This window comes from Myotis brandtii, unplaced genomic scaffold (genome assembly GCF_000412655.1).
Source record: "Myotis brandtii unplaced genomic scaffold, ASM41265v1 scaffold782, whole genome shotgun sequence".
Taxonomy (NCBI): domain Eukaryota; kingdom Metazoa; phylum Chordata; class Mammalia; order Chiroptera; family Vespertilionidae; genus Myotis; species Myotis brandtii.
The window spans coordinates 99,447-114,865 of NW_005371138.1; the positions used below are offsets into that span (position 1 = coordinate 99,447).

Sequence of the window (15,419 nt, forward strand, 5' to 3'; positions counted from 1 at the left end):
CGAGCGGAGCGCGAGTGAACGTCCGAAGGGCACCGTTGGGCTTACAGTGCTCACTCTTCTGGGGGCCCCCTTAGCAATCTAGCGCTTCAGGAAAAGTGTGTTTGGGGGGAGAGACAGGTAGAGACGGGGCGCCCGCCCAGCAGTTTGGCAAACAAGCCAGAGGTGCAGGGCAGTTGTGTGAACCGGGTTAGGGGGATGCTAAACTCCACCTCTGAAGATTAGGGGGCTAGAAACTGTGACGGCTGTGCCAGTTTGGCCCCTTCCCCAGTCCTCTCCTCTTCTCCACTTCTACCCGTCCCAGAGGAGTGAGGTGAAGGAGGCTTGGCTGCCAGACTGGAAATAAAACTTCTTTGTGGGGGCCCAGGGCGCGCGGGGTTGGGGGGGGGGTACCCTGGTGTGTGGGGGGAGGGAGGGAAGAAAACTGGATGCCGTAGGAGCACTCCAGGTGGTCCAAAGAGATCACTCTCTCAAGGTCCCTCTCCCCCAGGATCCCCTCCCTCCTGCGCCTAGGGCTGTTCCAGCTGAGCACCAGTTAGAACCCGGGATACTGCTCAGCCCCCTGGGGGCTCAGGTGGCGGGCTGGTGGGACTGGAGCGGCAGGAGGCAGGTGCAAGGCTAGAGTTCAGGCATCGGGAGAGTGAGAAAAGCTCTGGCTTCTTCCTTTTGGTGACGCCAACCCCCCCCATTTGTCCCCACTTTCGGGACGTCGAAGGCTCTCCAACCTCTCCCAGCCCTCAAGCTCTCCAAGCAATGACCTCATTGCAAAAGACAGTCTGAGCGGGTGGCTCCTCTCCCTAGTGGACCGGTGCGGGGAGCGGGAGCAATGACGCAATCGGAGCTGGGTCGGTCCTGGCCACTTTGGATTGGCCGCGCAGGCTCGTGGGGAACCCCTCCCACTATCACTGGAATAAGAGCCAAGAGCTCCGCTGGGAAGACACCCACAGCAGGCGTTGTATCCATCCAGGGGGACCCGCTGCTGGCATTCTCTCCTGCAACTCCAGTCGCCAGGTGAGGAACTTCCCACTCCACCCTAATACCCTGCTTCTGAATTAGTTCATCCAGTTTGCTAGAACTGCCTGCCTGCCTTTCCTTTGCCTCTCAGGACTATCTCTTCCCATCTACAGCCAGGTGCTCCTAGCTTCCTGTCCCCCTAGAGGGAGGGCCGGTGGTTGGGATGGGCAGTGCATTATCCTCAATAACCACCAGTGGAATCCCCAGCACCCCCAGGGCTTCCCTGGGCGCTGGAAGCTCCACCAGCCCAGAAGGGTGAGTCTGCGGGCCCTGCATTGCTGCCGGTCCTGCATGCAGGATCCTGCAGGAGTTTGGTCTGGGCGTGCCCTTCGGGATCTGTGTCCTCAGGGACCACATTTGGTTCCCGGGACTGGGGGCCCTGAGCCTTCCTCTGAGGCGCCTGCAGCCTGCCAGTGTTCCTGGGGCTTTGGTGGGGACCTGAGGCAGTGCAATTGGTGAACCAGACAGTGTGCTCAACTCGGGGTGCTGGCACCCAGGATTTGCTGCCAAACTGCCCTCCAGCACAGCCTGAGACACCAGTAACTGGCACGTTAGAAATATCCCCCCAAACCCAAACCCAAAGCCTCAGCGCTCTCTTCCAATTTACCCTTCCCATTTTCCTCTCCCCCAGTTAGCGGCAAGTTCAGCGAAGGGGAAGGGAGCTCCTAGATTTCTCAGCTCTGAGAAGACAGAAGATGCAGTCTACAGCAGGGTGGGTCCGCACCTGGTTTCTGCCAAGGGCAGAAGGTGTGGGTTTGTGTGCATGGCCACCTTTGTGGCTTCTCTCTGGCTTCCCACAGAACAGAGCCAGAATTCTCCCAGTCCTCTCCCAGGACACTTGTTTCTGCTCTACCAAGCATATTCACAGCAGTCCATCTAACAAATGAATAGAAGCAAGCAGATTCACAGCAGCCTGTCTGGCAAACGAACAGAACATGAGGACACAAGGCAGTTGTGGCAGAGGCAGGACTGGGACCTAGGTCTGCAGGCTCTAGGCCAGGCTTGGTCTTGGTGCAGCCGTAATGTTCTTCTCCTTTTACAGAAAGGCATCATGGGCTTCGGGAAGTCCTCTCCCTTCTTGGCTCTCAGCATCTTGGTCCTGTGCCAGGCAGGCGGCCTCCAGGCAACACCGCTCAGGTGAGAGGGCCTGAAGCTACTAGCCTCTGCCCCTGGATCAGGCAATTCCGTGTCTCTGAAGTCACAACAGTGAGGCTCCCAGTGAATCAACACCCTTAGGTGGACACTGGCCTCAAGCCCCGTGGGCTAGGAGTGGGGAGAGAAGGACACGTTTTCAGGGCATGCCACAGTGAGCAGGAAGCCTGGCTGCTTATCCTGGAGAGAGGCCAGACAGGGACTCAGAGCCTGTATTGGGTTTGCTTCCCTTCCCCAGGTGGGCCTTGGAGAGCCTCCCAGACTCTGACCTTGCTGCACTCAATGAGAAGGAAGGGCACCTCCTGGCTTCACTGGTGAAGGCCTATGCACAGAGGAACACTAACGAGCTGGACCAGCCTGAGGAGCAGGAGACGGAGGCAGAGGACTCTAGGTAAGGCTCCCCACTCACCTTGGCATATCCAGGAGGAAAAACATCTGGCCAGAAGTCCAGTAGGCTGTCTTTGTTCATCCGGCTCTGGAGCCCGGCCATTCTCATGCTCCACAGAAGACCAAGGTTCTGGGCAGCTGGAGGGATTGTGGTTAGACACATTGAAAAGATCCATTCCTGAAAGCTGTTAGGAAAGGAAATGAGGTGGTGTGGAATCACTTTCTCTGGGAATTGGTCTTGCTCTACTGAGGAGACTTCTCAGCATTGGATGAATTAAGACTGGTCAGTTTGAAGCCAGCAAATCTCAGGATGTTTTAGAAATGTAACCGGTTTGTTGTTATCTCACACCTGCAAGGAGCCTTCATTGCACATTTGCAAGGTGAAGCCAAAAGCCTTGCAGAGGGTGGGGTCACATAGAGCAGTGCCTGAGTTAGGTCTGGGGCCTTTACATGTGTAGGATCTGTGAAGATGTGTATGTTTGTCATGAGGCTGGGGAGAGCACCCTTCCCCAGCCCCACCTCCCTGTTGCACCCTGAGCTTGGAGCACTGCCTGGGCAGAGGTATGAGTTGCACTTGCACTTGCTCTGAGAAATGCTCTGCAGAGCATGAAGGCCTGAGCAGGAAAGATGACCCCTTCCCCACTGCAGCCCTTCCCCACACTGCGCTGACTCAGCAAATGTCTGACTTCCCTTAATGGAAGATGTGTGAGCTGTCCTCCTGCCTGCCCCTCCTGCTCCTGCTCAAAGTACCCCCTCCCTGCATGGCTGCCCCTCACTGGGGGCCAACCTGGTGCATGGTATTGTCTGGCTTGTCTTCCTTGCAGCCTGGACAGCTCCATCACTAAGCCATGCAGTAATCTGAGTATTTGTGTGCTGGGCGCATACTTGAAGTATCTGAAGAACTTTCATATGTTCTCTGGCATTGGCTTTGGGGCTGAAACACTTGGCAAGAAAAGGGATATAGCCAGTGGTTTGGAGAAAGACCGCTACCCCAGTTTTGGGGTGCCCAAGGATTCCAAGTGAAATCCCTTCTGATTTCCTTTCTTGCTCTCATTGATGAACTTAGTGCATGCAGATTTCACTCTGATTGCTTCTCAAGCTGGTATTGGTAGCTTTGCTCATGACAGAAAATGTTGGAGACCTCAGGATGGAATGAAAGAGAGTGGGACTCATAGACCAGGTGAGAGATAAGAGAGAGTAAGGGAAGCTTCTTGAGATCCTAGAGGATATCACAGCAGAGTCCTCTGGTTTCTGCTTTATCCCTCAGCATCAATTTTGATGAATAAACCCATTTTCTAAAAGGATGTACACTGTGATGGTCATTACTCTAGTCCATGTTCAAGACTTGAAGGTGCCCAGGGCCTATGGTTAAAAGTAACTTTAGCCTGAGGACAGCTGGATGCAGGGCTTGGTGAGTGGCCCCTGGGAACCAGCTCGAGCTTCAAGAAAAGGTGTGCTGCCCTAGCTGATTTGGCTCAGTGGTTAGAACGTCTGCCTGCAGACTAAAGGGTCCTGGGTTCGATTCCAGCCAAGGGCATGTACCTCGGTTGCAGGCTTGATCCTAGACCCCGGTCGGGGCTCGTGTTGGAGGCAACCAATTGATGTGTCTCTCTCACATCGATGTTTCTCTCTTTCTCTCCCCCTCCCTTCCTCTCTCTCTCTCAAAAAAAAAAAAAAAAATCAATGGGAAAAATATCCTTGGGTGAGGATTAACAAAACAACAACAACAAAAATCTTAGTTGCAATGTGGAATCTAAAAAAAAAAGAAAAAAAAGAATGGGTGTGCTGAAGCAGGTAAGCACTTCTTGTAAGCCCTATTCTCTGAGCCTCTTCCAGGTAAAACTTCAGGGAATTTTTATTTTCCCATGGAAAGTGGTTTCATTGGTGCTCATGTCTGGGGTATGGCTTCTGTATGCTTCTTGTATGTCCTGAGGTGGACTAGGCCTTTGCTGAAAACTTCTTCCCGGTCCCAAAGAGATTATATGTAAGGGACAATACCAAGTGCAGGGTTTCAGCGTGTGTCCCATGGTTAGGAACTGGGTTTTATCCTGAGGGGCTCCTAGCAAAGGCTGCCAGGCCATTTCCTCTAACAACTTTAGTATTTGCATATAGAAGAAACCATTATTCTCTGCCCCCCCCCCCTTTTTTTTATTTTTGTAAGATATACATAAAAAATTTGCCATTTTAGTTTTTTTGTTGTTGTTGTCTTTTAAAAAAATCTTTATTATTGAGAGTATTACAGATGTCCTCCTCCATGAGGTTCCTGTCCCGACCCAAGCCTTCACCACCCTATTGTCTGCATCCATAGTTACTGCATATATGCATATGAGATCTTTGGTTAATCTCTTCCTGGCCCCTCTCCCCCTTCCCTATGATATTTGTCATGTTTCTGTGCTTCTGGTTCTATTTTATTTATCAGTGTATTTTGTTCATTAGATTTCTTGTTCATTTACTTTGGTTTTTTAGATTCAATTGTTGATAGATATGTATTTATTGACATTTTATTGTTCATATTTTTATTTCTCCTCCTCCTCCTCCTCCTTTCCTTCCTTCTCCTTCTTCTTTTCATTTTCATTCTCATTCTTATTCTTATTTCTCTTCTGAAAGAATACCCTTCAACGTTTTATGTAATATTGGTTTGGTACGCTCCTTTAGCTTTTTCTTGTCTGTGAAGCTCTTTATCTGACCTTCGATTCTAAATGATAGCTTCGCTGGGTAGAGTAATCTTGGTTGTAGGCCCTTGCTACTCATCACTTTGAATAGTTTTTGCCACTCCCTTCTGGCTTACAAAGTTTCTGTTGAGAAATCAGCTGACAGTTATATGGGTGTTCCCTTGTAGGCAACTAACTGCTTTTCTCTTGCTGATTTTAAGATTCTCTCTTTGTCTTTAATCTTTGGTATTTTAATTATGATGTGTCTTGGTGTGGCATCTTTGGGTTCCTCTTGTTTGGGGCTCTCTATGCTTCCTGGTTAAAGGGGAAGTTTTCTGTCATATTTCTTCAAATAGGTTTTCAATAACTTGCTCTCTCCCTTCTCCTTCTGGCACTGCCATAATGCAAATGTTAGTATGCTTGAAGTTGTCCCAGAGGCTCCTTACGCTATCTTCATATTTTTGGATTGTTTTTTCTTTTCTGATTGGGTGTTTTTTGCTTCCTCATATCTCAAATCATTGATTTGATTCTTGGGATCCTCTAATTTACTGTTGAATCCCTATATATTCTTCTTTATTTCAGTCAGTGTATACTTAATTTTTGACTGATCCTTTTTCCTGTCTTTGAAATTATTACTAAGATCCTTGAAAGTCTCATTAAGTCCCTTGAAGCTCTCTTCAAGATCTTTGAGTAACCTTATAACCATTGTTTCGAACTCTGTATCCAGTAGTTTGCTTGCTTCCATTTCTTTCATTTGTGACATGTTTCTTTGTGTCCAAATTTTGGCTCCTTCTCTGTGTTTGCTTCTATGTGTAAGGTAGAGCTGCTATGTCTCCTGGGATTGGTAGAGTTGCCTTGTGTAGTAGGTGTCCTGTAGGGCCCAGTGGCTCAGACTCCCCAGACACCTGAGCTGGACCTTCTAGATCAGTGGTTCTCAACCTGTAGGTCGCGGCTCCTCTGGTGGTCAAACTACCCTTTCACAGGGGTCGCCTAAGACCATCCTGCATATCAGATATTTACATTACGATTCATAACAGTAGCAACATTACAGTTATGAAGTAGCAATGAAAATAATTTTATGGTTGGGTCACAACATGAGGAACTGTATTTAAAGGGCCAGAAGGTTGAGAACCACTGTCTAGATCAGTGATGGCGAACCTTTTGAGCTTGGCGTGTCAGCATTTTGAAAAACCCTAACTTAACTCTGGTGCCTTGTCACATATAGAAATTTTTTGATATTTGCAACCATAGTAAAACAAAGACTTATATTTTTGATATTTATTTTATATATTTAAATGCCATTTAACAAAGTAAAGTCAACCAAAAAAATGAGTTCGCGTGTCACCTCTAACACGCGTGTCATAGGTTCGCCATCATTGGTCTAGATACACCTCTGTGTGGGCTGCGTGCACAGTCTTGTTGAGTTGAGCCTTGATTGCTGTTAGATTACTGGGAGGAGTTGGCCTTCAGGCCAATTGGCTGTGAGGACCAGCTGCAACTACAGGGGAAGAGATGCTGTGCAGGAGACACCCCTATGGAGTAGGACTTGCTTCAGTGGGGCTTTGGTGCTCACTGAGTCTGCCCCTTGAGTGTGTCCCCTATGGATATGTAGAGTTGTAATCTGGTATGGCTGAAGTTGTCCACTGGGTGCATGGCTCTGGGGCCTCCAGGGAGGTGCAAAGTCAGCTACTGCCTGGGGCCACTGGCAGGAACTACAGAGAAATCTGCAGGTGGCTGCTATTTGTATTGGGCTTGGAACTGCCTAGGCAAGGCCCAGCTGTAAAGCAAGGCAGGCTGGTGCTAGTGCTGGGTCTTAGGCCTTTTATTGATAGGTTTGGGGCATGCTGATGGCAGCTGAGGCTAGTTTGAGAGATTTTAGGAAAGTCTGAAGCCTGAGCCAAAACAGGCCATTTGTATGGAAAAATAGGTGCAAAAGCTTGTGTGGGGCTGCAAATTGGATGGGGCAGAGTCTCAGGGAATCACCAGGGCAGAGTGAACAGTGTGAGCTATGGTCATAGAAATTAAGTTATGGCTGCCAGTCAGCCCTGCAACATGGGAGGTCTCAGCATAGGAACAATGATCCCTGAAAGCACCCCTTCTGGGAGGAAACCGCCCCTGAGTTCTTGCTCCAATGCCAGACAATCAAATTCCTTCCTGTATGTTCCTGGATCCCCCAAAGCTGCCACCCCATATTGGAGCCCAGAGGGAGTGTGGACAAGTAAATTCATGTGCCAGACCTTTAAGAGGTACTGCCTGAGTCTCTAGCAGCCTCGGTGTCACTAGCTACAATCCCCACTGGTTTTTACAGCCCCAGATTATGGGGACTTCTCTTCTTACCTCTGGAAACCTTGGTTGGGGTTCTGGTGTTGGACTGGAACTCCTTGCTTTTCATGGGAGGCCTCCACAGTGAAGATATCCCTCCTGATTAAAAAAAACAAAACCCACCACATGTGGGTGTTGGGCCAATTCGTTCCGTGCCTCTGCCTCTCCTATCAGTCTTGATGTACTTTATCAGGGGTGGGCAAACTTTTTGACTCGAGGGCCACAATGGGTTCTTAAACTGGACCGGAGGGCCGGAACAAAAGCATGGATGGAGTGTTTGTGTGAACTAATATAAATTCAAAGTAAACATCATTAAAAAAAAGGGTTCTTTTTTTTTTTTTAGTTTTATTCATTTCAAACGGGCCGGATCCGGCCCGCGGGCCGTAGTTTGCCCACGGCTGACTTTATTCTTTACTTCTCTTGTTGTAGGACTTCCGTTCAGCCAGTTCTGAATGATGGTTTTTCTTTATTTTAGTTGTAATTTTGATGTGGTTGTGGGAGGTGGCAAGTGCCAGAGTTTACCTATGCTGCCATCTTGGTTCTTCCAGAAACACTTATTCTTTTTTTTTTTTTTTTAACATATATTTTACTGATTGCAGAGAGGAAGGGAGAGGGAGAGATACAAACATCAATGATGAGAGAGATGCCTCCTGCATGCCCCCTACTGGGGATTGAGCTGCAACCCGGGCATGTGCCCTTGAGGTGAATCAAACCTGGGCCCCTTCAGTATGTAGGCCAATGCTCTATTCACTGTGCCAAACCAGCTAGGGCCAGAAACACTTATTCTTAAGTGTTATGTTGAAGAGCTACAATTCTCTTTGAAAAGGTCCCATGGGGTAGGCTCCAGACTCCAGACTCTCACTAGCAGGCTTTCTCTTCTTTCTCCATCCTGCAAATCAGTGTCACTCACCAGAAGAGATCCTGCAATCTTCCCACCTGTGTCATCCATCGGCTGGAAGACTATCTTTACAAACATATGGGAATACTAAAGGAAGGCTTTGTGCCCACTAATGTGGGCCCCAAGTCCTATGGCCGTCGCCGTAGGGAACTTCATGCCTGAGCTGCTAGAGGACTCCAGCAAGAAGGTGACTGACTGCCTTTGTTCTGTTGGATGGGAGGGGAAGGTATTTGGAGTTTTTAACATCCACATTTTGAAACCCACTGGACCTGGTAGGTTCCTCAGATCCTTCTCTCCAATTGCATTCTTCCTCCTGAGGTAGTGGGTTCCTTCTACAACTCAGCTTGAAGTCAGAGCACTAGGGCAGGCTGCAGAGGTGCAATTTTGTCTTTCTGAGAAGAGAAATGAATAAAAAAAAAATGCTTGCTGAATTCAGCAAACCTTAGCCAGGCCACTCCTCATTAATGAACCTAGGTTCCGAAAGCCTTCAACCCTTCAGTGTTCACAGGTTTAGTCCAGAGGGCTATAATCATAACACTACTGCTAATGTTCATAGTGATGGTTGAATTGCTTTTTACTATCATTTGCTTTAAAAGCCTGTTTATATCTCATATCCATAATTTATAAATGCTGTTTAGTTAAAGAAGCACTTCTATAAATTAATGTTCTTTTCAGTAATAATTGTGTTTATTCCCTTCTTGTTCTTCTTATTCTTCTTATTCTTCTGGTTCTCATTCTTCTCCTCTTTCTCCTCCTTTTTCCTTTTCTTTTAACTTTTTTTTTTTTTTATCTCAGGTTACAATGAAGCTGAACTCACCACTTCTATTAATTTCTGTTGACAACAACTTGGTGAGAAGACCCCAGGGAAGATATACATGTTTGCATCCAAATAGATTTAAAAAAAAAAGCCCCTTTTTCACTCAAAAGGAATGAAATTAAATGCAAAATAAACAAATTCCATATTTGTTGTGCATCCTTTTTATATTTGATTCTACGTGCAATAAACATGATTACATCTCTCATCAGCTTATCTGGTAGCAAACTGGTTCTTTGAGAGCTATCCTGTTGTTCATGCAGCTTTGCCAAACCATAGGGGGACGTGAAATCACTGCCTCTTGTGGTCTCTGGGGTGATGCTATGCTTTGTTTTAATGGTGATGCTATGCCTTATTGTCTAAGAGCCTGATTATATAATTTATTTAAGGAAATGTCAATATTGTGCCATTTGTGAACTTTATCAAGATTAAAAACATATTTTGGATACATGTGTTTCAAAACCCTGGTGGTTTATTTCAACTTGTTTTTCAATGTAACAATAATAATAGTTGACATTTTTTGAGATCTTACTCTAGACCAGTGATGGCGAACCTTTTGAGCTCGGCATGTCATTATTTGAAAAACCCTAACTTAACTCTGGTGCCTTGTCACATATAGAAATTTTTTGATATTTGCAACCATAGTAAAACAAAGACTTATATTTTTGATATTTATTTTATATATTTAAATGCCATTTAACAAAGAAAAACCAACCAAAAAAATGAGTTCGCGTGTCACCTCTGACACGCGTGTCATAGGTTCGCCATCACTGCTCTAGACCATACAATGTTCTGAGATAGTGCTTTATACCTATGAATTCATTTACTCTTCATGACAACTTTATGGGCTAGATACCATTTTTATTTCCACTTCTCATCTGAGGAAACAGGCACTGAGAAGTGACGTCCAAGGTCACACAGACTCAGATGTTGGTTTCAGGAGCTTACCATGGAAACCACTGTGCTGTATGCTTCCCAACGATGGCTCCTGATGTTTTCCAGATCTGTGAGCCATTCATTGACCTAGCTGCCTGTGAATATTTCTCTCTTCTCTGCGTCCAGCGCGGCCAGAGAGTGGTCCGGTTCCTGAGTAGGGGCAGCTGGGGATTGAGAAAATGAAAGAAAGAGACAGACACAGAGATGGAAGAAAAAAGCTGGGGCCAGGTGGGACCACTGTCCTCTGATGGAGAGACAGGGACAGGGACCCAGAGCCAATACAGCGTATTTATTTTATACCGCAAAAAACAGGAAGTTTTACTAAAGGTCAAGACAAAGGAGATTATGTGCATTCTTGGGTGGGCCTGAGTCATATTCATTCCTGGTGCTTGGCTGGATTTAAATAACAAAACCCACCCCCTGGCACCTGGACTGAAGGTCAAGCTGACAACACTCCTGCCTTTTGGCAAAGCGTTTTTCTAGGATGTGGCTTCGCCCACGCCACTGGATTCAGCTGACAATAATTAAAGAAATGCCCATGTGCCTTGCCAGGTGCTCTCTACAGCCGCCTCACGTGATAGACCATCAGATTTTGAAGACAAATGGAAAAATTTACACACATAAACAACCTAATCTCTCACACACAAATAACCTAAACAACCTTATCTAATAAAGTGGACCACTTCTACCCATTACTTTGTGCTACAGGGTGAATGGTTGTATACTTCCCCCCAACCCTTCACCAAAATGTATATTTTGAAACCTAACACCAAAATGATGTTATTAGGAGGTGGGGCCTTTGGGATGCGAGTAGGTTATAAGGGCAGTACCCTCACCAATGCAATTAATGCTCTTAAAAATGGGGCCAGAGAGAATTCCCTCGCTCCTTCCACTGCAGTGTGAGGTTACAGTGAGAAGACTGCTGTGAATAAGGAACTGGGCCCCCCACCAGACGCTGAACCTGCTGGTGCCTTGATATTGGACTTCCCAGACTCCAGAACTGTGAGAAATATACTATAAGCTATCCAGTCTGTGGTATTTTGTTATAGAAGCCCAAATAGACTAAGACACTTATTTGACTTCGATGATCTATTTATGGTCAATGTTATTACATATATACACCATCTATCCCCCCCACTCATGTATTATTACATCAATATGCCCATAACTAATTCCTCATATATCTCTAAATGGGAAGTACTCTTTAAACATAACCACAATCCCATTTAACAAAAAAAATTAACAGTAATTTCTTCGTTGTTTAATATCTCACGTCTAGTTATGGCTCAAATTCTTCCATTATCACATATATGTATGTGCATTGTATATATATTATATAGAATATGTTTATATGTACATATATATATAAAACCTAAGCTCAAAGTCTTCACATTGCTGCTAGTTGATATGCTTTAAGGTTCTTCTAATTTAGCTCCCTCTCCACCTCCATCTCCCCCTCCCTCCACCCACAACTGCAATTTATTTGTTGGAGAAACTAAGTTATTTGTTCAATAGAGTTTCTCCCATTCTGAATTTTGATGATTCCATCCCTGTGGTGAGGTTTATAACATGTTCCTTTATCTTCCATTTTTCTGTGAGTCAGATCTCTAGTGAATGAGAGGAAAGAGAAGTGGGAGATGAACTCAGAGAAGTAATGGAGGACTGTGAGGGGTATAGGAAAGAGTGGCTTTCTATCTTATTGATATTCTATATGTGGTGAGACAGCATTCTCATACTTTCCTTTATTTTGTGAGATATTAATTCCCTTAGTTATTTGAATAAATATAAAATAGCTGATTTAGAACTTTTTGTCTACAAAGTTCAATGTCTGTGCTCCCTAAGGAACAGTTTTTATTAACTGCTCTTCTTGTGCATACAGACTTTTCCCTGCATGTCTCATAATATTATTTTTGAAAACTGGACACTTAAAATAATCTAATGTGGCAACTATGGAAATCATATTTCCTCCCTACCACCAACCCTAGGATTTATAATTGTTTTTTTGTTGTCGTTGTTGTTGATTGTTTGCTCAGTGACTTCTCTGAAGTAAATTTTTAAAAAAAATATATTTTATTGATTTTTTTACAGAGAGGAAGGGAGAGGGATAGAGAGAGTCAGAAACATCGATGAGAGAGAAACATCGATCAGCTGCCTCCTGCACACTCCCCACTGGGTATGTGCCCGCAACCGAGGTACATGCCCTTGACTGGAATCGAATCTGGGACCCTTGAGTCTGCAGGCCGACGCTCTATCCACTGAGCCAAACCGGTTAGGGCTGAAGTAAATTTTTTAAAGTCTTTATTCTTTGTCATGTGGCCACTGTTTGGTTAGCTTAATGGTTAGGTAATGATTGATCAAATATTTCCTTATTGTCTCGAATCAATGTCTTTTAATCTTTACCAAGGGGCTCTGTGTGCATGTTGGGACATACCTTCAACACTCAGACAAGTAGTTGACAACTTTGCCATAGTTTTGACTTCCTGCTTGCCGACAGCCTCAAGATCAGTGAGAGGTGAGAGCTCTGGGCTTTCTCAGGTTCTTCCTGAGCATGCATGCAGCTTCATGATTCCCAGATTCCCAGAAATATGTTAGAGCTTTCCAAAGTTCTTATAGATATCACATTCCCCACATTTCCTTTTAAATGTTTTTGGTTAGTCTATTATTTACTCCAAGTATTATCCACTAGTTCAGGCATCTGTGAATTTAAGTAAGTGCTTGTTTTCAACAAAGGCTCCTGAAGAAAAGGCTTTATGCACTGGGCAAGCTCCATGTCAGATCAAAGAAAGACAACATTGCAGATGAGGTCTTCAAAGGAATGACCAGAGAGATCAAACAATGATAAAACTCTTGGAATAAGGCTTTGAAAGAGGTCCACCCTCATTTGCTAGATTGATGGTTTTTACCATGAAGCTGGGCTATTAGTATTCAAAGCTACCACAGAGTTGGAAAGCAGGACACAATAATAAAACAAGTGAAAATACGACAGGCCCTGGTTAGAATTGGTTAACTAGCTCAGTTGGTTAGATTGCAGGTTTGATCCTAGGGCAGACACATATAAGAATCAATCAATGAATACATAAATAAGTGGAAGAGCAAGTTGATGTTTCTCTCCCTCTTTCTCTAAAATGTATATATTTAAAAGCATAATATGCAAATCGATGGAACAGCAGAACAACCAGAACAACCGCTCGACCAGTCGCTATGAGGCACACTGACAATCTCTTGGTCATTCCTCCTGGCCAGCAGGCTCCAATCCCTTGATGGTGAATGGGGAACCGGGGGTAGGTGGCAGTGGCTGCCGGCAGTGGGGGAAGATGGCCCTGATCACAGGCCAGGCCTAGGGACTGTACCCGCACATGAATTTCGTGCACCGGGCCTCTAGTTAATAAGTAAAAGGCCACAAAGCTCACTGTTATTTCTGGCATTCAGCTGTTTCTGTTGAATAGTTGCTTCTTGAATTGCTGCAAACCTTTGACTAGTTGCTAGAGTTTTGAAAAAGTAAATTTGACAATTTTTGTTCCTCCTTTCATTGTTTTTATGGAGAAGGAAATTTTTGGAGACTCTCACTTCACTATTTTCACAGACAAAACTATTTTTGCCTTCATCCATGAAGGATATTTTCACTAGATATAAGATTATGGATTGGCAGTTTTTTTCTTTTAGCATTTTAAAGATGTTGTTTTATTCTCTTCTGGTCTCTATGGTTTCTTAGTAGAAATTTGCATTCATTTGAACATTTTTTCCTCTATATGTAATGCATTTTTTTTCTCTAGATGCTTTCAAATTTGTTTTCTTTAAGTTTTATTTTATACTGTTCGATTAACATTTGTTTAGGTATAATTTTCTTTTTTTCTGGTCCAGATTCTCTGAGGTTGAATCTGTAAATCTATGTTTTCCATGAACTTTGAGAAGTATTTAGCCATTAATTTTTATGTGCCAATATTTTCCTTTCTTTTTGGGCCTCCAGGGACAAATGTTAGGCCTTTTAATATTGTCCCACAATTTTATTCTGTTCAATTTTAAAGTTTTGTTTCTCTGTGTTTTTCAGATTATATAATTTTTTAAATTTATCTTTAAGTTTAATGATTCTTTTTTGTTATCAACATTCTTTTATTGATCTCACTCAGTGAAATTTTTTGCTTTGGATATTATATTTAAAAACTTCTGTTTTGTTCTTTTTTTCTAGTTTTTATTTCTTTGTTAACAGATGCTATCTCTCCATTGACTTACAGACTATTCAATATTACCTCATTGAATATGCTGTTCATGGGTTTGGGTTTATGGAATTTAAGTTACCTTTGGACAAAGCATTAAAAGACAAGAGAGTGAGAAAAAAAAATTCCTCAAAAACTTTGACGCCCAAAGAGCCCCCTTTGCAGTACCTTTTGTCAGAGACACAGGTTTTAGTTGCCCACACCACTACTATCACTGCAACAGTGCAACCCTGACCCTTACCTGGCATTGGAACAGAGCCAGGAGGAAAGGAAAGAATAAACAATGGCGACTCTGGGTTGAAGGGGTTCCTCTGGCCAGAAAGAGGGGGATTCTCTCGGGGTTTTTGTTGTCTGTGCCCACTGCACAGTTCCATGACTGAGACCACCCTTAGGTTAAATTTAGAAGGTAAAAGAGGGAACAGAATACCTCAGGAAACTTACTGGCATTTTTTACCACTTTCCCCCCCTCCCTGGTGCACCTGCTATTGCTTACTTAAAAAAAATGTTTTTATTGATTTCAGAGAGAGGGAGGGAGAGGGAGAGATGGACACACCAATGATTGAATCATTGATTGGCTGCCTCCACACACACCCTACCGGGGATTGCACCCACAACCCAGGCATGTGCCCTGACCGGGAATTGAACCATGACTTCCTGGTTCATGGGTCAACGATCAACCACTGAGCCACACTGGCAGGGCACTTTTGCTTACTTTAAAAAGTCCTCAAGCAGATTCTTTTTGTGTTTTGTCTGTAGGTTTTAGTTGAAATCAGTGTGAGAGACAGGTTGTAATGGTCTTTCTTCATGTTGGTCAGCACATTTATTGACCAAAATACAGTTAAGATAGAAGGTAATTTTAATACTTGAAATTATATATGATTTTAAATAAGTCAGGATTCAAAGAGAAATCATAATGGAAATTTAAAAATATTTACAATGAAAATACCTCACATCAGAACTTGGACGTGTGAAAAAGTGGTAACTTTAGAAAATTATATAGCCCTATAAATGTTAAAGAAAGAAAATGGCTAAAA

General features: G+C 44.3%; 1 protein-coding gene across 1 annotated transcript; it reads left to right on the plus strand.

Moving 5' to 3' along the window:
* Positions 1–915: 915 nt before the first annotated feature.
* LOC102251098 (calcitonin gene-related peptide 2) lies at positions 916–9,674 on the plus strand. Its single transcript, XM_014530882.1, has 5 exons — positions 916–1,008; positions 2,054–2,148; positions 2,402–2,554; positions 8,424–8,608; positions 9,217–9,674. The coding sequence occupies exons 2-4, from the start codon at positions 2,063–2,065 to the stop codon at positions 8,581–8,583; spliced, it is 399 nt and encodes a 132-aa protein (XP_014386368.1). The 5' UTR covers positions 916–1,008; positions 2,054–2,062; the 3' UTR covers positions 8,584–8,608; positions 9,217–9,674.
* Positions 9,675–15,419: the final 5,745 nt, after the last annotated feature.

Bases quoted from the DNA above. Each gene is read 5' to 3' on its own strand.
- LOC102251098 (XM_014530882.1), top strand. From the start codon at position 2,063: ATGGGCTTCGGGAAGTCCTCTCCCTTCTTGGCTCTCAGCATCTTGGTC. The intron at 2,149-2,401 runs GTGAGAGGGCCT...TCCCTTCCCCAG, and splicing joins CTCCAGGCAACACCGCTCAG to GTGGGCCTTGGAGAGCCTCC. The intron at 2,555-8,423 runs GTAAGGCTCCCC...CCTGCAAATCAG, and splicing joins ACGGAGGCAGAGGACTCTAG to TGTCACTCACCAGAAGAGAT.